This window comes from Vombatus ursinus, unplaced genomic scaffold, assembly GCF_900497805.2.
Source record: "Vombatus ursinus unplaced genomic scaffold, bare-nosed wombat genome assembly UNPS02014772.1, whole genome shotgun sequence".
NCBI classification, from domain to species: Eukaryota; Metazoa; Chordata; class Mammalia; order Diprotodontia; family Vombatidae; genus Vombatus; species Vombatus ursinus.
In genome coordinates, this window is record NW_020954550.1 from 37,638,977 (window position 1) to 37,663,977 (window position 25,001).

Consider the following 25,001-nt stretch of genomic DNA (forward strand, 5'->3'; position numbering starts at 1 on the left):
GCTGTCTGAAAATAGAACGGGCTGCCTGAAGAGTTTGGTGGGTTCCCCTTCTTGGATGTTTTCAATCAAAACTGGGAGGACCACTTGTCTGGTATGTTAGAGTGAGAATTCTTTTTTATGTATAGGTTGGACCAAATGACTGCTGAGGACCATTCCTCGGATTCTGTGATTCTGTGGAGGTCGATAGCGAGGGGGATCCCAACTTGAGAATTGTTGAAGTGGAAATGATGGTAGGACAAAGAGAGACAAAGGATTTAAGTGTAGAGAAATGCATACTTGAACTAGCCACCTAACTATGGAGTCAAGGCTGTGAAGGCAGAAGGGAAATCAGGCCAATATAAGACTTGGAAAATTGGGATGGATGGAGGGGCTAGAGGTCATGGTGAGGGTGGAGAAAGATGGTATGTGTTCTCCTTACAGGGTGACTGTGGGCAGTTTGGGCTTAGTTTTGGGGCCCTGTGATTGGGGTCCCCAAGGATTATACCAAACTGAAATGTGGTGCCAGGGTTAGACTCATGGTCAAATTGGAAGGGAGGTCCAAAAAACCGTGGAGTTTTCAGAAACTGTTAATGGTCATCCATTAACTGTGTGATAAAGGCTTGATTTTGTCTAGAGCATCATGTCCATTTTGGCCTGTGTGGTGAAGGCCTCCTCTGCTGTAGGTTGTATTAGTTTTCTTATGCCCTATCCATCTTTGAATTTCCAGGTCAAAGCCTCCCAACCTAGAACTAATTTTACCCTCATTTGATCTCATTGCACTTTACCTAGTTCTTATGCACTTATCAAAGTCTAAAATGCAATATATTTAATTATCTAAAGTCTTTTTTTCTCCCATTAGATTATAAAGACCTTGAGATCAGGGACATCATTTTATTTGTTTACTTATTTTTGTTCTTCTTTCCTCCTGCAGTGCCTAATGGAGTGCCTTATATAGTGAGTGCCTAATAAATGTTCTTTGGATGAATTAACAACAACAAAAAATTGGAAATTTAGTTTTCTGTTGATTCATCCTAAACCTAGGTAGTTAGTGACACAACAACACAGCATTTTATTGCTTCTTGTTTCTATAAAGCTTTAAATTTAACAGTTTCATTCCAAAAACATTTATTAATGACCTTTTCTGTACGGTGTCCTCTGATATTTAATTAGTATTAACTTTTATAGAGCATACGCCATATTACATGTTGTTAATTCTCATGAGATATGCACACTTTTGAATAAGTGCAGAATATGATTAAATAATGAGCCAATGTGGGACAGTATCCAGAGTGTTGGATTTGGAGTGAGAAAGTCATGGGTTCCCATCCTGCTTCTAACACATAAAAATTTGTGACCATGGACAACTAACAACCTTATTAACAGTTGATGGAGGTTGCTGTAGATGGAGTGCCCATTTGGAGCAAATCATAGATCTTCGAAATATCTCTGTACTTAAGATTAAAAAAAATTAAGAATACAGTAATAAACATTACAAATATTTTATTTTAGATTCCAGAGAATCATTATTCTCTGCCTTCTGTGCTCTTACCTGAAGCTAAACACAATATTGAGAAAGAAAGCATTGTACATACTAGCTGTCCAGCATCAATGTCAACTCCAAATGAAATTCAGGAAGTTCATAATAGTGATGGACCTTATACCAACTTTTTGGAGTAAGTTTTTACTTAAAACTTCCCTTCATTAACGTAGGTGTGTGGAGAAGACTTCTGGAGTAGAGACTAGAGGTATTAAATGACTGATTTTTGTGTGTCTTTTAACTATGATAGTAAGTAGTGAGGATCCCTTAACAGTTTCTTTTAAAATGATGGAAATAATCATTTATTTTTCCTGTTATTTGTTTTTGCTTAAACCTTTTTGAGAAAGTGGTTATGATTGAATATTAAATTTTGACATGTAACCTATAGGATTACATAAAAACTATGAGTAATCAATTTTTAATAATTTTTTTTAATTTGTGAAAGTAACTGAAATTCTTTTAGTCATTTCAGTATGCAGGATATATATTCATTAAGGAATAACAGAAAAGACTCCTTTTTGAAAGGGGTCAAATAAGTTAGAATTCTCATCATTTGAGTACGTCTTTTCATAACTATCTATGAAGGTTCTTTTCTGCTTTTAAAAAATAACAATGACTAAGCTGTTTTGAAAAAAAGTACTTTTATCAAAAGCCACATTTTGGTCTAGTTTGTAATTTTTTTTCCTGACATTTCTCTTAGTAGAATAACAACTCAATCAAAAGAACCTAAAATAAAAGAACTCATTGAGGAGAGCATTTCTATTACTCATGTTACTGATAAAGAATTTACAGATTTTGATGAAGATATCCTAGAAGAAATGGAAACATTCACACAAGAGGAAATGAAGGTGCCAGACTGTGGAGGTAAGTTCATTTAGTAGATAACTTATTAATCTGATGTTATAAATTTGATGCTGATTTTAAGCCAATATTGTAGTTACTATATTTATTTTAGAGTTGTCTAAAACTATAATTTTAAAATTATTTTATTATTAAAGAGTTTATGTTTATTAGCTTGGAGACAGGTATATTTTTGCCTAAAATATTTTAGCTACTTGTAATATTTTTTCCTGTTGTACCATTACAATGTCCTTTAGGCTATTTGTATGAAAAAGTGTCGTCTCTTAGAATTTGTGAGCCAGTTGATCAAGATCCCTAGATCTGAAGGTCATAGAATGTTAAGAATCCAGAGAATTACTAAGCCAGTGACTAAAGACTCATGAGTGCTCACTTCAAGCACATATATTAAAATTGAAACTCTACAGAGAAGATTAGCATGGCCCCTTGTGCAGGGATGACATGCAAATTCATGAAACCTTCCATATTTTTACCAGGAGAACAATCTTCACAGTAACAGCAATATTGTAGAGATAATTAACTTTGAAAGTAACTGATAGATGCAATGACCAACCACAATTCCAAAGGGCTCTGATTAGATCAGAACATATGTGGAAGTAATATGAGATCTTAATGAGAGGCATGGTTGCATCAGATTATGGTGAGCTTTGAATGTTCCTCTCTAATAGTCAGTGAGTGATCTATCCTGGATATTAATTTTCGCCTATACCATTGTAGCTTAATAAGCATTAAAATGGACAGCTTACATAGACATATATAAATTTTCATCTACCTTTAAGTTGGAATTGTACAGAAAAGTACAAAAGTATGAACCAGTATATGTTTATTTGGAGAGAATTCTCAATATCTGAACTTGAGTTGGTAGGCAGTAGGGAGCTATTGAAAGGTTCAATTCAATTCAATATTCAATTAAATTAAGATTTGTTAAGTGCCTACAATGGACCAAACACTGTGCTGTATGCTGGGTTTTATATAAGAGGTTGGCATGCATATTAATAATCACTTGCTTCAGTTGTGACTGACTCTTCTTAATCTCAATTGGAATTTTCTTGTCAAAGATACTGGAGTGGTTTGCGATTTCCTTCTCCAGCTTATTTGACAGATGAGGAAACTGAGGCAAACAAGATTAAGCAACTTGCTCGTGGTCACACAGCTAGTCTGAGGCCTAATTTGAACTCAGGTCTTCCTGACTGCAGGCCCAGCACTCTGTCCATTGCTCTGCCTAGTTGCCTGGCTCATGCGTATAGTTATGCTTGAAGATGATATTCTTGACAGCAGCATGCATATATGCACATGTACACACAAATGCATTCACACTCACATATATATGCATATGTGCATGTATCATGCATGTGAATATAGGCATATATGTATATACATCTGTATATATCTACATACACCCATGTGTATAAATGCATACATATAACACACATGTATGTGTGTTTGGGGAAGGGTAGTGTAGAGTGAGAATAAAAGGTAGGAGGTTATCCTAGTCAGGTTGCTAAAAAGGACCTGATCTAGGATGTGACAGTGGTGACAGTTGTGGTCCCACATCTGGGGTAAATGATCATCCAGAGCCTGAGGATTTAGATAAATACTCCTTTTAATAAAAACATCCAGTGATCTTCAGATAAAAATTAATCTACAGGGTAATAAAAAAAAACCAGTCCAAGAATGTTGAAGCAGGTTAAAAACCTCTGACAAGGAGGTTCTCTAAGGTCTCAGAAGCTCCTTTGCTAGAGTCCTAAAACTTATATTTTCTTTACCCAGAGTCTATAGCTGGGTTAGCTTAAACTTTCCCAGGTCTGCTCCATAGCATCTTTGATCACAGTAGCAGTTGAGGTTGTGAGATTATGGGAGAGTTAACTCAAATTCCACTAGTGTTGGCTCTACAACAAATGGGAATAGAGAAGAGGAGACAGATATAAAAGATACTGCTGAGGTAAAATCAATAGGACTTGGTAACTGTAACACCAAGATTACAAACATGGGAGACTAGGTAAATGATCATATAATGCTGGCAAAAATATTGAAATCAGGAAGAGGAGCAAGTTATTAGGGAGAGATAATTAAGAAAAAACATTTCTCTTGAATATATTGAATTTAATGTGCCATTTGGACACGAGTGTCCTGTAGGACAATACAGATGTTCTATAGGTAGTTAGAAATAAGGGTTGTAGTTCAGGAGAGTTCAGGTAGGTTTGATGGTCATCTATCTAGAAGTGACAGTTGAAGCTGTGGGAGTGAATGAGATCACCTCAAAACAGCATATACATACAGGAAAAAGAGGACCAAGTCAGAACATGGGAGGATTTCCACATTAAGGGATCAACAGAAGAGGAATAAAAGCCATCAAAAAACAGGAGTGATTAGAGAGGTAGGAGAACTCAAAAGGCAAAGGAGGAAAAAATATCCGGAGTGAGAAGGTGTTCAATAGTGTCACATGCTACACAGGGCATATTCAAGATCGATGACTAGACACTTTTTCTTATCCTCGTGACATCTCAAACCTCTCCAAAATAAGAATTTTTGGAAGAGATGAAAACACTTTTAGTTGTCTCCAAGGTCTAAAACACCAAGAACCCTAATGAGGTAAAAACCCAATGAACTATCATCAGAGAAGGCTAATCTCTAACCTACAACATGCTCACTCAGCATCCCCTCTTCCATCAGCCATCATGTTATAGCAGGACTTCACAAGCTGACCCATTGGCTTGCAACAAAACTCAACTCTATTCTGTCCTCAACCTTGTGCCCTGGAAAACCAAAAGGCAGAAGCTTTCTGTGGCTGGGACAGCAGCATGGTAATGTTAAGGAATAGAAGGAACTGGGCAGGACACCAGCATCTGTGGCACTCTATTAGGTCTGAGGAAAAGAGGATTGGTATCTAGTTGGGCACAGTTCTGTCTTCCTAGAAGTCATTTGGGGCAGAGACCAAGGCCAGTGAATTCGTCAGTGTGGGAGGAAGCTGAAATGAGTTCGAGGTCTCCTTCTTGGAGGTCACTATCATCAAAAGAAAAGGAGTCAGAAAGAGGAATAGGGGAATATAAGAGAAAAAGACTGAAATTACCAAAGATCCCAGGAGGAAGAAAACAAGTTAACATGAGCAGATAAACCCATAGGGAAGATATTAATAACAGAAGTGATTATGGCCTCTAGATTGGCCAAATAAACTCAGATATCTATGAATAAATATTACAAGAAAAAGGATACCTAATGAAGCAGAAGACCTGTATGGAAAAACATCAGGATGTTCACAAATGGTTTAAAGGAGATATAAGAATTGTGAAAGTAGAATTTATGGCCTGAACAGCAGAAATAATTGACAGAATAAAAAAACTTGAATCCACCATGGCAAACTTCACCAAAGAAACAAAAGAGAGAATAAATGATTGGGAATGAAAATGTACAGAAGTAAAGGATAATCTTGAAGAAGAGAAGCAAAAATTTATAAAATTAAAAGAAAACATGATCTTTATATAATCAAAACCTAACAATCTCTATTACAAGATACGTAGAGATAGCCTAAGGATAAGAAGTTTCCCAGAAAAACAAGAAAAGTCAAAAACACTGGATAATAATGCTGGAAGTAATCCAATAAAACTGCCTTCAATTTCTGAACATAGAAAACAGAGTGCCATTCCAAAGAATTCATGGATAACTTCCAAGAAAACAAAAACTCCAACATGTACAGTGGTTAAATTTAACAATTCCATTGACAACAAATTTTGCAAGGGACCAGGAGGAAGACCTTCAAATATAAAGTTAAAGAAATTCAAATAAGAAAAGACTTTTCTGTACCCACTAGAAACGCCAGGAGGAGATGGAATAATGTGTTCCCAGAGTAACATACCCTGCAAACTTGAGCCTAATCATTAATGAAAAAAGATGTGTTCAATGAAAAAGAAATATTTGGAACACTCCTATAATGAAAACCAGATGTAAAATGTGTTTGCTTCACAAACAGACCAGATAATAGGAATATAAGAAAGGTAAGCAAATACAGCAACCAAGTAGGATATTAAAATAAATTACCTCCGGTAAAAAATAGCTAAAAAGAAAAAAATATACCTGTCAACAACAAAATAACAACAGACCATTAAGAGATTTTTTCAAAGGATACAAGGAGACAAGTTTGATAGCAGAAGTCAAATAGAAGGAGTAATAGTGGAGGCCTGAAACATCGTGGACTAAATCTTACAACACACTGCCTGCAGGTCAATCAGTCTTTGTGTGACTAGATTGCAAAATGGGAGGATGTGGAAAAGGGGAAAGGGGAGGTAGAAAATAAAGGGGATTAGGTGACATACCCTAATCAAGTCAAAGGTTAACAATCAAAGGAAAATAACTCCTGTAACCTCTCAGGAGGAAGAAGGTCTGCAAGAGAATAGGGAGGAGGCAAAGGGAAGGATTAAAGCAGAGGAAAGGAAATGGAGAAGTCTTGTTTCATTGGTAGAAATGGGGACCTCACTGAAAAATGCCTCCATGGGGTAAGAGAGATCTGTAAATGGAGAGGGGGACCTTACGGTGGGCATAATCTCCAGGGGTTTGGTGTTTGGAGAGACTATTCATCCTGCCTCAAAGAAGGGGAATCAGAGCTCTTGGGGGCAACTTTTGCCCAGATGAGGAGGAGGACATGGACCCTGGCAAGAGATTTCATGACAAATGGGGAAAAATGATTGTGCAGAAGAGCACAATGTGGTAAGGATCTGCACAGTCAGAAACAGGAAAATTCCTTCCAAGGGGCAATACTCCTATTTTCTATCATCTGCAGGAGCTGATATTTTTGAATGTGAGGCATAACAGAAGGGAAAGCACATTCAGTACTGTGATATAAAGGGACACTAGCCTATAAAGAGCCAGTGTAGACAGAACGTACCCTTGAAAAAAAATTTAAAGGTATTTGCCATTGAAAGATTGAACAGAGATGGGAGGATAGAAGGGTCAAAAGAAGTCCTTTTTAGAATTGGGAGACCTGAGCATGCTCCTAAGGAGATGAAAGGAACATGGCATTTCCCATCATGGACTCTCAGCTCCAGGCTAATTGGACTAGTAGTTCACAGTTCCTCAGAGTTGGCTTTCTATTTCTCATCTTCTTGCTTTTGAACAAGCCATCCCAATGTGCTTCCTCATCTGTTTCTTTCAGAATCCTTATCTTCCTTCAAAACACTTCGCTCAGGTGTCACTTTTTCCATGAGACTTCCACTGATTTACCTAATTTATTAATGGTCTCTGCTCAGATTGTCTTACATTTATATATCTGTATAGATATACATATATATTTATACACATATTTACACATATACATATTTATATACACTCACAAACATATATTTATATTTATATCCCTTTCCTCTTCCCCCAAAGAATATAAACTCTTTCCATTGTGATTCTTTTTTTTTCTTTTTAATTTTTAGAGGCAATCAGGGTTAAGTGACTTGCCCTGGGTCACACAGCTAGTAAGTATCTGAGTTCAGATTTGAACTCAAGTCCTGCTGATTGCAGGGCCAGTGCTGTGTCCACTGCATCATCTAGCTGCCCCCAGAATACAAACTCTTTAAGGACAGCAACAGCAACTGTTTCTATTTCATCTTTGTATTTATGGTACCTATCAGAGTGCTTTAGCTCTTTGTAGTCACATAAATGTTTGTTGAATTGAATTGACAATATATGGCAAAAGGGATGATTGCTACAGCAAAGTTTTGGAGGTTGTCTAACAATATAAAAGTAAGAGAGAGGCCTCTTTTCTGAGACAAGATAATGGGAAAGGAAAATGGTTGATAATAATGAGATGTTTCAAGGGCTAGAATACGGAGTTTGAGAGATTAGATGACCTCACTTCTCAGCGAAGTAAAAGGCCATTCACTCTTTTATAAGTGGTGGGGAATGGGGACTTGAGGAGAGCGTAAAAGTTTTAGAATGGTCACTGAGAGGAACCTAAGGATTTAATAATCATACTTTTAAAATATTCCTCTGAAAAAGTTAATAAATTGACTGCCATTTAATTTTCGATCTTGGTTGTTTATTTCAAATGTTCTAAAAATCAACTCAGTTCTAAGATAATTATTTCTGCTTTTTTGTGTCTCAATCTAGAGAACTCTGAAGAATCATTTGGAAGTCTAAAAAACACTGAAATTTCTATCAGCCTTATGTCATTAGAAGGGCAATCAGAAGAAGTAAGTAAGGTTACATGTGGGTGACTCAAGTTGGCTGTTTCTTTTAGTTGTTAATGTTATAAATGCATCTGCTTAGAGTATAAACATATCATTAACATCTCACTATTCATCTTATTTTAAAAATTATTGATGAAAAAAATCCCCATGCAATAATTTTTCCTTAAAATTGAAATGTTGAAAGTGTCTGTTAAGTTAATTAACTTTAGCTTGTGAACTTTAATTTCACAAATTACTTCAATAATTTAATATCATCAAGGAAAGTGGCAGATGTCTTAAGTGTCAGGCAAAAAGTATAATTTCTTTAATGTACATGTAGGAAAACTTGTGCGTGTTATATATTCTTTGGTGTCTTAGAACTTGAAACTTTCATCTGGTAGAATACTTTATTCACAGCTAGACTGAAGGTATGTTTAGATATTTTACTACTTGAAAGAACTCTTATACAGTGACAATCACACCATATTTTAGAGTTAAAGTAATAGAGTAAGAACCGTGTATTTGCATGAGAGGAAGAACAATTGCACCATTCTGCTTCTTTCTCAGCTAGCTTATAAGCTTATCTGTCCTTCACTTTTCTATCTACCTACCTATCTATATCTTATTCAAAGGACAGGTGGCAGATTATGCAGTCTCAATATCTGGATAAGAGCATAGTTTCATAAGTCATCTATTTTGAATTCTTGCTAAGCCACAGTATTATTAAAGGAAACAGACTTTGCATTTGTTGGAGTTTCGTTGCTCTAGGCAGAGGTACTCAAACTTATTTGGCCTATCTCTCCCTTTAAAAAAAAATTACTCAAACCCTCCCCCTCCCCAAATCTACTTTCTTTAACTCTTTAACGGTTTTTTTTTTAATTTGCATCATTTCAATCTACTTTTGCCCCTTGATCATTCCAGTGCCCCCCATGGAGCAGTATTGCTAACTTTAGGAACCTATACCTAAGGGAAAGGTTCTTAACCTCTTTTGTGTCATTGATTCCTTTTGCAGTTGGTGAATCCTACGAATGCCTTGCTTGGAATAATATTTTAAAATTAGAATTACAATGTAAATCGAAAGTTAGTGAAAATACAGAGAGAGGTAATTTTTTTCTTTTCCAAGTTCAAGAAGCCCAAGTTAAGAACCCCTTTTCTAGGGGAATAGTTGTTCATGAGGCTTAATTAGAGTCGGGATGCCCATGGCTATATGCACAATTGTTCTTTTTTTATGCCATTTGATCATGTGTTATGTTTTAGCAGCATTCCAGAAAAAAGGTTGAGTGTCCATTGAAAGAATCAGTGGAAGAACTGGTGAAAACGTCATTTGAGCAGAAAGAGTAAGGTTTAAAAATTTTTTTAAATGATTATGATAATTGGCTCATTGAGTTCAGTGAAACTTTTTCCCTCAATTTTTAATATTTTTCTGATGTTATTTTACTTACAAATCAAGTTTTATCTTAGTATATTTGAACTGTAGCTAACAGACACCATTTTATTTGGCCTTGGCAAATGTTATATTTCTCAGTTCTCTCAAACTGAAAGTGATTTACTTATAAAATATTTTTCTCATCCTATCATCATATTGTATAAAATGTAATTTGAAACTATAGTATGACAACTTAACATCAGTTTTTACTTTGTATGTAATATTTCTAGATAAGTTTAAAGTTTGTGAAGGTCCTTTTTAGTGGAAAGTCTTTTATGAGTTATATTTTTGTTGAAAAGGCCTCCTAAAGAGTACTAGTAAGAAACATAGCATGCACATATTCTTACCTTGGTGTTCAAATTCAGCAGAGGGTTGCTGAGATGCCAGGCATGATCCTTTGCCATAAGATGAGATACTGACTGATGCAAATAGGCATCTTGCTGCCCGTGCTCACCCTCCAGATTTGTGATCATTGCTATACGTTCTTGCCTCTATTCTCCACCTTTTCATGTGGTATTTTAGTAACTTTTCTCCCCATATTGAGGCCCCTTGTGCCCTCATCTTACATCTAAACACTTGTTCCATCCATACCTTGAACTGCTCCTCATAACCCTCCAGAGACCGTGTAACTGACCATGTGCTGTGGGAACATCGAGTCATGAGATTAGAGAGACCCCAGAAGTGATCGAGCCCAGCCCCTCCTCCCCCCTTCCCATTTTGTTTAAGGAAATTGATGTCCAGGGGAGGGAAAGTGATTTGCCCAGGTAGTAAATGATGATGGAGTCAGGATTTGAATGCATTTAAAAAACCCAAATCCAGTTTTCAGAAACCAATCAATCAACAGGCTTTTATCAAGAGTACTATGTTAGGGGATATAAATACAAAGAAGAAAACAGTCCCTTCCCTCGAGGAGTGTGTACATACACACACACACACACACACACAGACAAATATACATGCCACATACGTGTGTATATACAGAAACACATAGAATAAATTAAAAATAATTAAAAAGGCGGTTAGGGAAAGAGGGAAGTGGGTGAAATTAGCTTCTTTGCCTATTAACCAAATGGCAACCTCTCCATCCCCTTTTTAACAACCCCCCCCCCTTTTTTTTTTACTGGCTAAGCTTTCTGTCCCAATACAAATTATTCATAGACTCCCACTTATGGTAATATCCACATCCTAGGCCAAAGTGGCCTTCGTTTAGTAGTGGGTGAATGTAGAGCCTCACAGATAAGGGCCCATCAGCAGGATGTAAAGAATGATGCTGCCTGGAGAAAGTATTCATGGTTCAGATAAGTCATGATCAGAGAGAGTGACCCAGAACCATGTCAGATACAGCCCACTTTTACCAAATACCAGATCCAGAGGGCCAAAGTGGATCAAGGCAGATGCAGTACAAAGGAGGACAGTAGATGCCTATGACATAGTAGTGGATTTAGACAGCACATACTTTAAATGAATCAAGGAGAGAAGCTCAGGTGTCCTACAAGTACACCAGGTACCTTCTCATTTCCTTTATGAGACCTTTTATATCACAGGTGTAGGGACTTGGCATTGAGGAACTTCCTCTATGAGTTTCTGCAGCTTACAGCCTGAGGCACTAAGAACTTAAGTGCCTTTACCTGGTCACATCAGCCATTGTGTGTGAGAGATCTGACTTGAACCCGGGTCTTCCTGACTTTGAGCCAGATTTTCTGTTTGCTATATAGTGAATAGTATATATACTGTTTCTTGCTTTCTATTGGTAGCTATTAAGCAAAACTCCTGGATGTGTGACCCTGGGAAAGTCACATAAGCTCTTAGTACTCTATGCAACTCTAAGATTATGTGTTACCAAGAATGTGCTGATCTGCATTGATAAAAAGAATTTCCTCACTTAGGACTTCTCTATATCATTGAAAACAAGATGTCTACCTCCTACTCCTATTACAAAGATACTTTAATAAATAAAATGACAGACTGCAATGCAGATATTTCTCTTAATGAAAAATAAAATTTATTGTTTAAAATGTCACAAGTAGACTTAGTAATAAGGACAACAAATTTCACTTAAGAAAGGAAGAAGAAACTTTGAATACTCTGAAAATGTAATATTTATTTTAAGCCCTGTGTTCATTTTCCAGTGTTTTTCAGTCAGAGATGTTTTTCATATATTATGTTTAAATGGTCAAAGCCTATTCATTGCCTTTCAGTTGGTTGCTAATTGCTATGGAGACAATTGTAAACAAACTGTATTTATGAACTCAACAGCAGGCTATTATGAAGGGATAGTGATTGTGTATCCATGAAAGACTGACACTTAGATTGCCTGTATTAGGGGTAATTTAATATATGTAAAATCTTGAAAATACGCTACATAAAATCTCTTTTCTAATCTTATAGTATGGTTGAGACTGTTGCTGACATTAAACTCACCATTCCTCACTCGGTCTGTTTAGATACAAGTACAGATACTTTTAGGTAAGAGAAAATGAGTTATGTTTCTCATTAAATAAATTATAGTGTCTTTGTACTTTAAGCTGTGAGTATTTTTGCACATATTTGATATTACAAGTGTATTTTCTACTTATCATTAGAATATTTAAAACAGATTTTAAACCTTGTATAATCTACATTTTAAGGTGCCAAAGAGGCAAAATTTTATGTCAAAATAGGAAATAAACAGTATGTTTGTAATAAGAGATAGACTTTGTTCCTAGTTTTAAACTTCTAACCATGCTTTTAAAAGAGCATTTGAAAAATCCTGTACTCTCACAGGACAAATTCTGTTGTGAAAATGCTCCTTCCAACTCCAACTTCCAGTTTTATTTTATACTCATTGAAAGGTAGGGTGACCTGAAGATTAGTAGTCTTTCCAAATCAGTAGGATGATTTTTTTGCATTTGGACTCATGAGGTTCCTAAAGATAATTTCCATATTAACAATGAGAATTGATGTTATTGAGTGTTTATTTAAAGTAAGGCACAAATCTGTCTTGAAATAAACAGGACAGCTGTAGTGTGTGTTTCATAGATCTAACTGTGAAGGCTTATTTGTGTACCTTAGTCTAAACTTGAATTCCAAGTATGTTGTTATCCCAAGCTAAATCTCTCCAGAGAAAAGACTTTAATTTCCACATAATTATACATATCCGGAAATCAATTCTTATAACTTAAACAAGTTTGAAACCAAAGTTTTTAGAAGGAAAGAGAAAGAATTAGGAAATATTATTTTAGTATATTTCCCGGCTTGGATTTGAAATAGTTTAACTGACTTTTTATGTAGACATACATAAATGTCAGTATTGATTCCTTTATTTTTCTTGCTAGATTTAAGCTGTAATTACTTTAATATGAATTGCCTTCTTTATGGTTTAGTTCATGCAGTTTTCAGCTTTTCGTAAACATCGTTTATCTTTACTTTAAATATTTTTGATAGGCTTTATAATCTTCATCACCTTCTTTTTTAAGCATTAATTCCTCTACACATGATCTGTGGTTAATGCAAAATCTGAAGCTTAGGAAGTGAAATTTGAACGTTATGTTTGAAATTTATCAGCTCTCATTAGTATTTCAGCTGCTGCTTTAGCTATGGAGAATGACATTCTTTACCCATTCTCTCTAGCCACTGGTTTCACAAAATGCATTTAGTTACATCTTACTCAGGGAACCTTAAAGCCAAATCATATAAGCTATATTGTCCCTGAAGTTGAAGTTTACTGACACTGTGTACTGAATTAAAGAAAAAAAGTGGGATCAATGTATTCTAATCACTGTTTTGAATTTAATTGCTAATATTAGTGATTGTCTGTATCTATTTTATGTATCACTTCATACAGCATACAAGTTTCTGCACCAAAAGACCGATCTTCCTCAGTTCCACCTCTGGTATCAGATACAACCACTGTTTCCTCAAATACTCCTATTTCAAAACGTCACAGGAGCCATAAAGATGTGTCCCCAGCTCAACTACCAAATTCTTCAGAACCTGTTACACAGATGCTCCATGATGAATTGTTTAGATTGGTTCAGGTAAGCTATGTGGGTACACACACACATATGTGTGTGTATACATGTGTGTGTTTGTATATGAAGCAGAATTAGAGAAGTTGAGATAATAGATATTCTTTCAAAAGAACTAAGGAAAGGCAAAAATTGCTTTCAAATTAAATCTGTTGATGCGTTGTCTCAGAAAATGACTGGTTAAAATCTGATTCTAGAAGATCTTCCTGTTCTGAATTTTTTCTTTGCTGTTAGTTACATGGAACTAAACAAATCTAGTTTTATTGTTTTATTCCCAGATGGGCCACTTATTTTTGTAGAAGGCATCTGACTCAAAAAACTCTCCTTTTCTCTCCATAAATCACATCATCATTTAGAGATTCTTTAGGGCTAATCAGTGTTTCCTTTAGGATGAAAATACTCTCTGGAAGAGTTAAGTATATTGGTCATTTACACCTTAGTATTAGTTACTTTTATTAGATTAGTACCATTTGAGCTTAGCCAGGGGAATTTTTTAAAAAAACTAATCATGATGGGACAGAAAAGCAGAGGTGTCCTACTGGGGACCCCTTGAACTTGTTCCCTTAATAGGAATCCCTTATCAGGATATACCTGCATTGTTATTTTAATTATGACAAAAGCTAAACCACAACTCAAATGTGTTTACTGTTTTATGTTTTTAATTTTTATTGAAAGCAAAATACATTATAAAAATTTGGGTTTTATAAAACTGTTTTTGAACTTTTATAGACTGCCTTTAAGTCTTATAAGTGGCTGGCTATCTTGTTTGAAAAGTAGTAGTTTAATAGAGATATGTCTTGTACAAATTAGACAAATTAAATACTTATTAAATTAAATTGAAACATCAGTATTTATCAAATGTTTATTCAGTGTTTACCATATTCAAGGCATAGTGCTAAGGACTATAGGGGTTACAAAAGTAAATAAGTTGTGGTCCCTGCTTTGGAGACACTTAAAATTTAGTTGGACCTAAAAAATAGGAATTCAAGTACCTTAAGAATTAGTTTTAAAGAAAAGTTGGAACATAACTCATCCTTTGGGGCAAGGATGGATGATAGTGAAAGGTCTGGGGGAGTAGAGAATAGGGAGGTTTCATAATCAGATAATTTTAGAGGTCATGTGTGGTCCCTTCCCTATCAGAACAAGAATCTCTTCTACAACAAGTTGAGGGGATCTCCTGTTTAATGATGTCAGGCTTCTCAGTGAAAGAGGTTGGACTATTAGCCATAAATTAGAGACTCAAAATAAAAGGGAAAAATTCTTAACAGTTGAGTTATAGAGAAACAACGAATGTAGAATGATGGCTTGTTCAAGACCTGTGGTTATATAGCACAAATTTATAGTAAGTTGATATCAGCATGATTTTACTGTCGTTGATGTTTCAGTTAATTAATTTCATACATTCACTTTTTAAAATTTTGAGTTCCAAATTCTCTCCCTCCCTCCCACTCCTCTCATCGAGAAGGCAAGGAATATGATACCCATTACACATGTGATATCAGCAGTGTTGCAAAAAAACAAAAACAAAAAAGAAGCAAGAAAAATAAGGTGAAAAAAAGTATGCTTCGATCTGCACTGCGTTCAGAATTGCCTTGGATCATTGTCCTGATCAGAGTAGTTAAATCTTTCACCATTGATCTTCATTATAATACTGCTGTTACTGTATGCAGTGTTTTCCTGGTTCTACTCACTGAAACCATCCTATTTGTCATTTCTTATAGCATGATAGTATTCCATCACAATATATACCACAACTTGTTTACCTGTCCCCAATTGATAGGTATTTCCTCAATTTCTAATTCTTTGCTCTCACAAAAGAGCTGATATAAATAATTTTGTATATGGAGATCTTTTCCCCTTTTCTTTGATCTCTTTGGGATATAGTCCTAGTAGTGGCATTGCTGGGTCAAAGGGTATGCACAATTTTATAGCCCTTTCAGCATGGTTCCATATTGTTCTCCAGAATGATTGGACCAGTTCACAACTCTGCCAACAGTGCATTATTGTACCTATTTTCCCACATTTCCTCCAGCATTTGTACTTTGTTTTTCTGTCATGTTAGCCAATCCAATAGGTATGAGGTGGTACCTCAGAGTTGTTTTAATTTGCATTTCTTCATCTGAAAACTGCCTGTTCCTATCTTTTGACCATTTATCAATTGGGGAATGATTTTTATTCTTATAAATTTGACTTAGCTCTCTATATATTTCAGAAATGAGGCCTAATCAGAGACGCTTGTTGTAAAACTTGTTTTCCAGCTTTCTGTTTTCCTTCTAATTTTGGTTGCTTTGGTTTTGTTTGTGCAAAACCTTTTTGATTTAATATAATCAAAATTATCCATTTTACATTTTGTAATACTCTCTATCTCTTGTTTGGTCCTAAATTCTCCCCTTATCCATACATCTGACAAGTAAACTATTCCTAGCTTTCTTGATTTGCTTGTGGTATCATCACCCTTTATGTCTAAATCATGTACTCATATTGACCTTATCTTGATATACAGTGTAAAATGTTGGTCTGTACCTAGATTCTGCCATACTATTTTCCACTTTTCCTGGCAGTTCTTGTCAAATAGTGAATTCTTGTTCCAAAAATTGGAATCCTTAGGTTTAACAAACACTAGATTATTGTAGTTATTTATTACTGTGTCTTGTGTACCTACTGTGTTCCACTGATCTACCACTCTATTTCTTAGCCACTATCAGATAGTTTTGATCATTATTGCTTTATAATATAGTTTGAGATCTGGTATGGCTAGGCCACCTTCCTTCACATTTTTGTTGTCATTAATTCTCTTGATGTTTTTGACCTTTTATTCTTCAGGTAGATTTTGTTATGATTTTTTTCCTAGTTCTATAAAATAGTTTTTTGGTAGTTTGAATGATATGGCACTGAATAAGTAAGTTAGGTTAGGCATAATTGTCATTTTTATTATATTGGTTCAGTCTACCCATGAGCAATTGATATTTTTCCAGTTGTTTAGATCTGACTTTATCTGTGTGAAAAGTGTTTTGTAAATGTGTACATATAGTTCCTGGCTTTGTCTTGGCAGGTAGACTCCCAAATATTTCATATTGTCTATAGTTATTTTAAATGGAATTTCTCTTTCTGTCTTTTGCTACTGGGCTTTATTGGTAATATGTAAAAATACTGATGATTTATGTGGGTTTATTGTACACCTTGCAACTTTGCTAAAATTGTTAATTATTTCACCTAGTTTTTTAGTTGATTCTCTAGGATTCTCTAAGTATACCATCATATCATCTGCAAAGAGTGATAGTTTTGTTTCCTCATTGCCTGTTTTAATACCTTGTGTTTCTTTTTCTTCTCTTATTGCTATAGCTGACATTTCTAAGGCAATATTTAATAACACTGGTGATAATGGACATCCTTGCTTTACCCCTGATCTTACTGGGACGTTTTCTAACTTACCCGCATTACAGATAATGCTTGCCTATGGTTTTAGATAGATACTACTTATCATTTTAAGGAAAGCTTCATTTATTTCTATGATTGCTAGTATTTTTAATAGGAATGGTTTTTTTCCATCATATTTTTAAAAACTCGAATTAATTATCTGATTTGCATTTTTCACTCAAGTGGTTTCTATAAATATTATCATTATTTCTCATTGTTACTGACGTGGACTTCTGCATATACCATTTGTTTGTTTCTACATCTCTATCTTCAGACAAGTCATTTCTGTCATTTAAAAAACTCTCTACTACATCTTCCATACCCCATTCCTTCATTAAACCTAGCTCAAAACTAACTCCTTGGCATTGTGTTCTTTCTTTTTTCAAATAAATTTTTATTGATGTCTTCAGTTTTTTCCATCACCATAGTTTCTCTCAGCATTATTCTCCTCTCTCCTTCCCTTAGAGCCATCTCATAGAACACCTAGATATTTGAAAGCTGTTAAATATTTAAGGGGGTATATTTTGTCTTAAAACAGATAAGTTTACAATAATAAAGAGTAAATGTTAAACACTAGACTACTATGGCTATTTACTTCTGTGTATTGTGTGCCTAATCTATTTCATTGATCTGCTACTCAATTTCTTAGCTAATACCAAATTGTTTTGATGATTACCACTGTGTAATACAGTTCAAGATCTGGTACTTCTAAGCCACCTTCCATCACATTTTTCCCCATTGATTCTCTTGATATTATTTGTTTTTTATTCTTCCAGATGAATTTTGTTATGATTTTTTCTAGCTATATAATTTTTTTTTTGCTAATTTGGTTAGTATGCCACTGAGTAAAGTAAATTAATTTAGGTAGAATTGTTATTTTTATAATGTGGGCTCAGCCTACCCACAAGCAATTAATATTTCTCTAGTTGTTTAGATCTTACTTTATTTGTGTTTTGAAGTATTTTGTAATGTGATCATATAGTTCCTGGTTTTGTCTTGGCAGGTAGCATGATTCACTTTTAATTTTTTTTTTGTGGTTCTTTCCATTTACATTTTTGTAGTCATTGTGTGTATTTTTTTTTTGTGGGGGTGAGGTTCTGATTATTTTGCTTTCTATCACTTCATATAGATTTTCCTATGCTTCTTTGTATTCATCAGATTTCTTATTTTGTACAGTACAGTAATATCAATTACATTTATATACCACAATTTATTTAGCCATTCTCCAATCCGTGGGCACTGACTTTGATTTCATTTCTTTGCTATCACAAGAAGTGTTGCTATAAATATTTTGGCCTTTATAGGGGCTTTCTTCTTATCAGTGGCTTCCTTGGGATATGACCCCAGTATTAGAATCTCTGAGTCAAAAGGAATGGACATTTTAATCACTTTATTTGCATAACTCCAAAATGCTTTCCAAAATGGTTGTACCATTTCATACCTCCATCAATAACATATTAATATGCTTATCTTCCCAAAACTCATCCAACATTGACTCTTCTCATCTTTTGTCATCTTTACTTAAATCCTTTTGTAATGAACATCAACTCATTCTGTTGTTCCCTCTTTCTGTTCCATTCTATAGTGTTTCTGTATGCTATTTTATTATACTTCAGTATTTTAAGGATCAACTATTTCATCTTTTTGTGCGTGTATGCTCTGTCTACCAATGCAAATTAGTCTTTCTGTATTTTGGTAGGTGGTCTTTGAGTTACTGTGGCAGAAAAATCCATCGTTTTGTGACCAGTCTTTATGAACTTTTTTGAACTTGCCTGGAATGTCATCTCTCTAATGACAACATACAGTTCCAATACAAGGTCTATACTCGAAACCTTTTTCTGTTAGCATAGTCTTTAAGACCCAGGGTTTTCTCTGTATCATCACAGTAGGACTTAAGTAGAGGATATTATTTTATTAATATTCTTAAATCTTTTTCATTTCTTAGATATGTTTATATTTCCAACTATACTGTAAACTTTGTGAGAGTGAGGTTTTTTTTTTCTTTCATATCCCTTACCTAGCATCTCATATAATATTTATTGACTGACTGACTGAAAAAGAAGCAGGGATATGACTCGGACTATTGACTGTTCTAAGAGATTGTGACTATTCCTTTGACTTAGACTTCTTACTGTTAAATAATAAAATGATTTTTTTTTACTGTCCCCTAGTTGCAGCAGATCAACTTCATGAGCCTAATGCAGATAGTAGGGTCATCGTTTGCCACCCTTCCCAATGTACAGCCCACACTGCAGTCTCACAATGTGCATTTGGAGAGAAGCCAAATTTCACTCCCCACAAGAGGCAGTGGTGATGTTGAGCCCACAGGTATACATCTTAAGAAAGATTTCCTACTTGGATCCATTGGAGAAAATTCCAGACAGTTTGAAAAGAGCCAACCTCATCATGAAGGAATTGTCCAGTGTGATCAGAACAAAGTTGGAAATAATCAGGTACCTTATATAATGCAAAACATAAAAGATTTTGTGATTTCTAAGAGGGTTTTTTTTTGGTTATTTGATTAAACTATATTCTCTAGTAGCTAATGTTCCTGTCACTTAAAAAAAAATCACTATACATCCCATATTTAAAATAAGGAATTCTGAAATATTTTCTACAGTTCTAAACTATCTCGTTTTTTCTCTTTCAGAATATTCCATCCTTTTGTGTTCCTTCAGGTCACTTAGATGGTCAATCTAATAATGGAAGAGTAACTCCAAAATGTCAAGGGTTGTCCACCACTCCAAGTTCTCAAACTTGTGCTGCAAACAATCACTTCCATTTGTTGTCCACCACACCCACCATTCACAAGAGCCCTGTACTTATTCCGGCTGTAAAAACCTTAAATCCTGCCAGTGGTTTTCCTTTGCTTAAGATTCAAATGAAGCATGAATTCAAACCCCTCTCTCTCCATCCAGTAAGAACTCCACAAGTTACAGTCAGACCCCCTCCAGAACCAAAAGAGGCCTGGAATTCATCCAGTTCTGAAAAAAAACTTCATTCAACAGCACAGAGCATCACTCCAACATCCCATTTGAATTTGAGCCAGTATGATGTGGAAACTGTGCAGAAAGCCCTTGAGCAGAAGAGATGGGCAGAAATAAGAACTATAGAAACCCCTAAGCATCTCAACTTAGATCAGTATGTTGAACAAGAAACCTTGACACCTCAACAGGACTCTTCAGCAAAAAAACAAGAAAAAATATTTTATATGAAACCAGAGCCCTCTGAGATACCTAATCAGAATTTTCTTGGTATTCCTTTATTACACCTGCAACTTAATCCTACTACTAGGTTTTCACCAGCCTTGACAGCATCAGTTTCTACACCCTCAATCCCTAGTAGACCTAAAGAAAAAGAAAGAGACTCAAAAGAAATCTTGTACCCAAGCATAAAATTGCTTCATACTTACTTACCCCCAGAACACAAGGTAATAGATTTTAACAACTTAATTTAATAGCAGAGCAGTACAAATATATGATTGCTTCAATGAAAATATTTTTGAATTTCCTATTTTAATAACATGATTTCTTATAGAAAAGATATTACCAACTAATACATTTAAACTAATAATATGATATGCCATATTAGAGTGGAAGGAGCACTGGATTTGGAGCCAGAGGATTTGGGTTTAGATCCTAGCTCTTTTACTGTTTCTATGGGCACATCACATCATACCTCTGAACCTCAATTTCCTCATCTGTAAAATAAGAGCTTTGGACTAGAGGATTCTGAAAGTCCTTAACACTAAATGCTATGGATTAGATTTTTTAAAATTATTTATTTATTTTTGGCATTCTTTTTTAAAAAATTTTGAGTTCCAAATTCTTTCCTTCCCTCTCGCCCCTCCCCTCACCTATTGAGAGGGCAAGCAATATGATATTGATTATACATGCTAAACATATTTCAATATTAGTCATGTTGCAAGAAAAATAAGAACAATAAAGTGAAAAAATTATGCTTCAGTTTACACTCAGAATTCTTCAGTTTTCTATAGATAAGATATTTAAAAGGTCTCACTGTAGTCAAATAACAAGGAAGCCGCCTTACTAAGATTTGAGAGCAAGGAGGAGGTAGGATCAGTTGTATTGGGCATTTTTACCTGCTTGTAGTTATCTAGCATATTTAAGTAGCAATGAAGCAAGCAAATCATAGTGCTGGTGTTGATCCTTTTATCACTGAGATTACACTGTATAACACTGTTTTGGGTTAATTTTGTTTGAGGAGGAAGTAAGAGGCGGAGCCAAGTAGAGCTTCTGATATGTGGTGCAATAGAATTGTTGCAGGATTTTGAACTTTTATTTCTGCTTGTATTCATCAGCTATTCTGGAAGGTGGCCAGGAGAGGGAGTGGTATGTGCATTTCCTTCACTGTTAGGGAGTCCAAGAGCAGGGGCTTTTGGCAGTGCCATCGGGAATGGGGTGGATTTTCTAAGGAGTTGGCTGCTCCTTCTCCTGTAATGACTGCAGCTGAACAGGCTGGATTGTCCACTGTTTCCTATTCCTCTCCTGATTAACTGGTTTAGTCCAATGGATGAGAAATCCTGGTTATTGCTCTGTGGCTGTAGTGCTCCTAAAATCTAGTACTGTTTAAATACCAAATCATTTTGATAGCTTCTTGCTTGTGAATTTTAATTTAATTAGAAGCCATTCTTTTTGTGACAGTATTTAAATTAGGGTTGGGTTTTTTTTTTTAATTTTACTTTTAACTGCATGGTTTCCTCTCTCTTTCACAGTGCCAAAAACCAAAGTTCATTCCACTTGAAAATCTCATTGCATTTAAACAAAGCCAGCAGAAACAATCACTTAATTTATTTGAACATGTGAAACCTGGGAATATCCACCTTTTAAAGGCCAAAATAGATCCAAAAAAGGAAAATAAAAAAAGGTAAGTTTTAAAGTAAGATTTTGTGAAAATAAGTTAGAAAATTCATTATTAATTGTAATCATATACATGGAATCTTAGAGCTGAAATAAATTTTGAAGTCAATTATGATATAGTGAAAAAAATACTAGATTCCCAAGTTTGAGTCCTACCTATGTCACTTAATAGCTTTGTGTCCTCACATAAGTCATTTACCTCTTTGAGCCTCAATTTCTTTACCTGTCAGATATGACTAATAATACACTGCTGACATCATAAGGTGGTTATTAAAATCAAATAGAAGAATGTTTGTAAAATACTATTTGGGGAGGCAACGTGGTATAGTAGTAAGAGGCACTGGTCTTAAAGTCAAAATATCTGGATTCAGGCCCTGCCTCTAATACTTAATATTTGTTTGACCCTGGGAAACTCATTTAACCTCTCACAGCCACAGTTTCCTCATCCATAAAGTGAGAAAATAATATACTACCTACATCATAGTTTGTTGTTAGAAAAGTGCTTCATAAACCTTTAAGCTGCTATTTACATTTGAGTTGTTATTATTTATTCCAGCTGTCTTCTTAGTGCAAGAATTACTGCTATGGTATTGCTGAACTCTAGTTAATTGGTAGAGCTGGGAACAAAATCACATCTCTTAACTCTGCACCTGATGCTTTACCCCATAGCCTTTTCCTGTTTTTAAAGTTGTCTTCCAAAATGTGGTCTTATTCATTTAACTCAGTTTATTTCAAAATATTCCGTAAGTTTAAAGGTTCATGCATTTTGCTCATGAAAGATAAAAGTGCAGTTGTTTCATCCCTTTATTTCTCCTTCAGTGGGTAGAATGAAATTAAAGCAAATTCTATATTCTTTTTTCTAAAAAAATTTTATTTCCTTAAATATTTCCCGATTACATTTAAAAAATTTTAACATTCATTTTTAAAAATGTCAGGTTTCATATTCTTTCCCTCTCTCCCTACTCTCACTCACCCCTTGAGAAGGCAAGCAGTATGATATAAATGATACGTGTATATGTGGGAAGTCATGCAAATGTATTTCCTCGTGTTACAAAAGGAAACACACAAAAAACAAGAAAAATAAAGTGAAAAAAGTATGCCTCAGTCTGTACTCAGAGTCATCAGTTCTCTCTCTGGAGGTGGATAGCATTTTTCATCGTGGTTCCTTTGGAGTCATTTTGGATCATCGTCTTGATCAGAGTAGCTAAGCCTTTCACAGTTGCTCATCCTTAGAACATTGCTGTTACTGTGTGTATGTTCTCCTGGTTCTGCTCACTTTACTTTGCATCAATTTATAGAAGACTTCCCAGGTTTTTTCTGAAACCATCCTGTTCGTTATTTCTTATAGCACAATAGTATTCCATTACAATTATATACCTCAGCTTGTTCAGCCATTCCCCAATTCGTGAGCATCCCCTCAGGTAATAAGGAGCTGCCAGAATTATTGAGAAAAGCAAGCTGACAGGCACCAAATATTGCTAAGTGCTTACTCTGTGCCTGGGCACTATACTAAGTGCTGGAGATACAAATAAAGGCAAAAAAGAAAGACAGTCCTTGCCTTTAAGGAACTTAGGTTCTAATGAGGAAAGGCAACACACAAAAGGGACAGGAGGAAGATGCCCATGCAGCAGCATGACATTGAAGTCCAAAGGTAAACAGAGCCAGGAGGAGAATAAAAGTTCATTGGTTTGGGACCTTCCCCAGAAGAGAGGCCCAGGAAGGAAATCAGAAAAGGGGTTTGGCATAGTGGAGTGCTGTTTCATGGTAGGAATGCTGCAGAGGTGGATGGATGTTCCTGGGGGAGGAGGCCCCAAGGATCTGAGGGAAGTTTTAGAATGAGACAGCAGCTGAGGCACTGATTGGGAGAATCACATGGACCAGCTCCCTTTATCTTTGAGTTCACCCCAAGGCTCTGAGCTTGGCTTTTCTTTTTTCATTTCTACACTTTCTCAGCTGGTGACTTCACTTTAGGAAAATCACTTTGGTAGCTAAATGAAGGATGAGTTGGAATGGAGAGAGACTTGATGCAGGGAAACTGTTTAGAATGCATTTGCGATATTGGTGAATGCTGAGGTCCTGAACTAGGATGTGAGTGGAGGTAGAAATGATAAGATTTGGCAATTGACTAACTAGATGGAGAGTGAAAAGTTAAGACTACACCAAGAAGTTGTGTGCATGGGAGACTAGAAGGATATTGAAGCCCATAACAGAAATAGAGAAGTTTGGAAGAGGGACATGGATTTTGGAAAAAGATAATGAACTGATGTGTTAAGTTTCAGAGGCCCCCAGGACATCCAGTTCAAAATGCTTAGTCTGTAGTTGCTGCAAGACAAGAGCTCAGAAAAGAAACTAGAGACTGCCTGTTCTCCAGTCACCTGTGCTGGGTCTTCACCTGGGTCACTTCTAGGAACTGGGGGTGTCAGCCCCCCAGGGTTGTGTCTTAGGCCCTCTTCTTCCCTCCATTCTGCTTCATTTGGTGATCTTATCAGTGCCTAAGGATTCACTTATCATCTTTATTCAGATGATTCGCAGATCTGCTTGTCCAGCCCTAACCTCTTTCCTATGTAAAATGTAAAAATGTACAGGAGAGGGCAGTTCAGAAGGGTACAGAGACAAATAAGGTGGTAGTGTTGGCACTACTTTTAAATTCAATATAAACTTTTTCTTTTAAAGAAAAATAGAAATAGAAATATACAAAAGAAATCCCTACCCCACCCCACCCCAGAAAAGATGTTATTCTCTCAT

General features: G+C 35.5%; 1 protein-coding gene and 1 non-coding gene across 8 annotated transcripts in view; both read left to right on the forward strand.

Moving 5' to 3' along the window:
* Window positions 1–25,001, forward strand: part of CPLANE1 (ciliogenesis and planar polarity effector 1) — a 113,202-nt gene that overhangs the window by 55,522 nt on the left and 32,679 nt on the right. For 5 of the 7 annotated variants that reach the window (XM_027863382.1, XM_027863377.1, XM_027863380.1 and 2 more), the window contains 9 exons: window positions 1,489–1,652; window positions 2,217–2,380; window positions 8,468–8,550; window positions 9,784–9,863; window positions 12,341–12,418; window positions 13,776–13,968; window positions 19,548–19,829; window positions 20,027–20,806; window positions 22,112–22,263. In XM_027863382.1, the coding sequence (XP_027719183.1) occupies window positions 1,489–1,652; window positions 2,217–2,380; window positions 8,468–8,550; window positions 9,784–9,863; window positions 12,341–12,418; window positions 13,776–13,968; window positions 19,548–19,829; window positions 20,027–20,806; window positions 22,112–22,263 (1,976 nt within the window). The remainder of the gene's footprint in view (window positions 1–1,488; window positions 1,653–2,216; window positions 2,381–8,467; window positions 8,551–9,783; window positions 9,864–12,340; window positions 12,419–13,775; window positions 13,969–19,547; window positions 19,830–20,026; window positions 20,807–22,111; window positions 22,264–25,001) is intronic. The other 2 variants (XM_027863378.1, XM_027863379.1) reach the window with 2 other exon arrangements.
* On the forward strand, window positions 2,740–2,845 carry LOC114044260. The gene has a single exon (XR_003569197.1). It is a non-coding gene; the product is annotated as a U6 spliceosomal RNA (small nuclear RNA).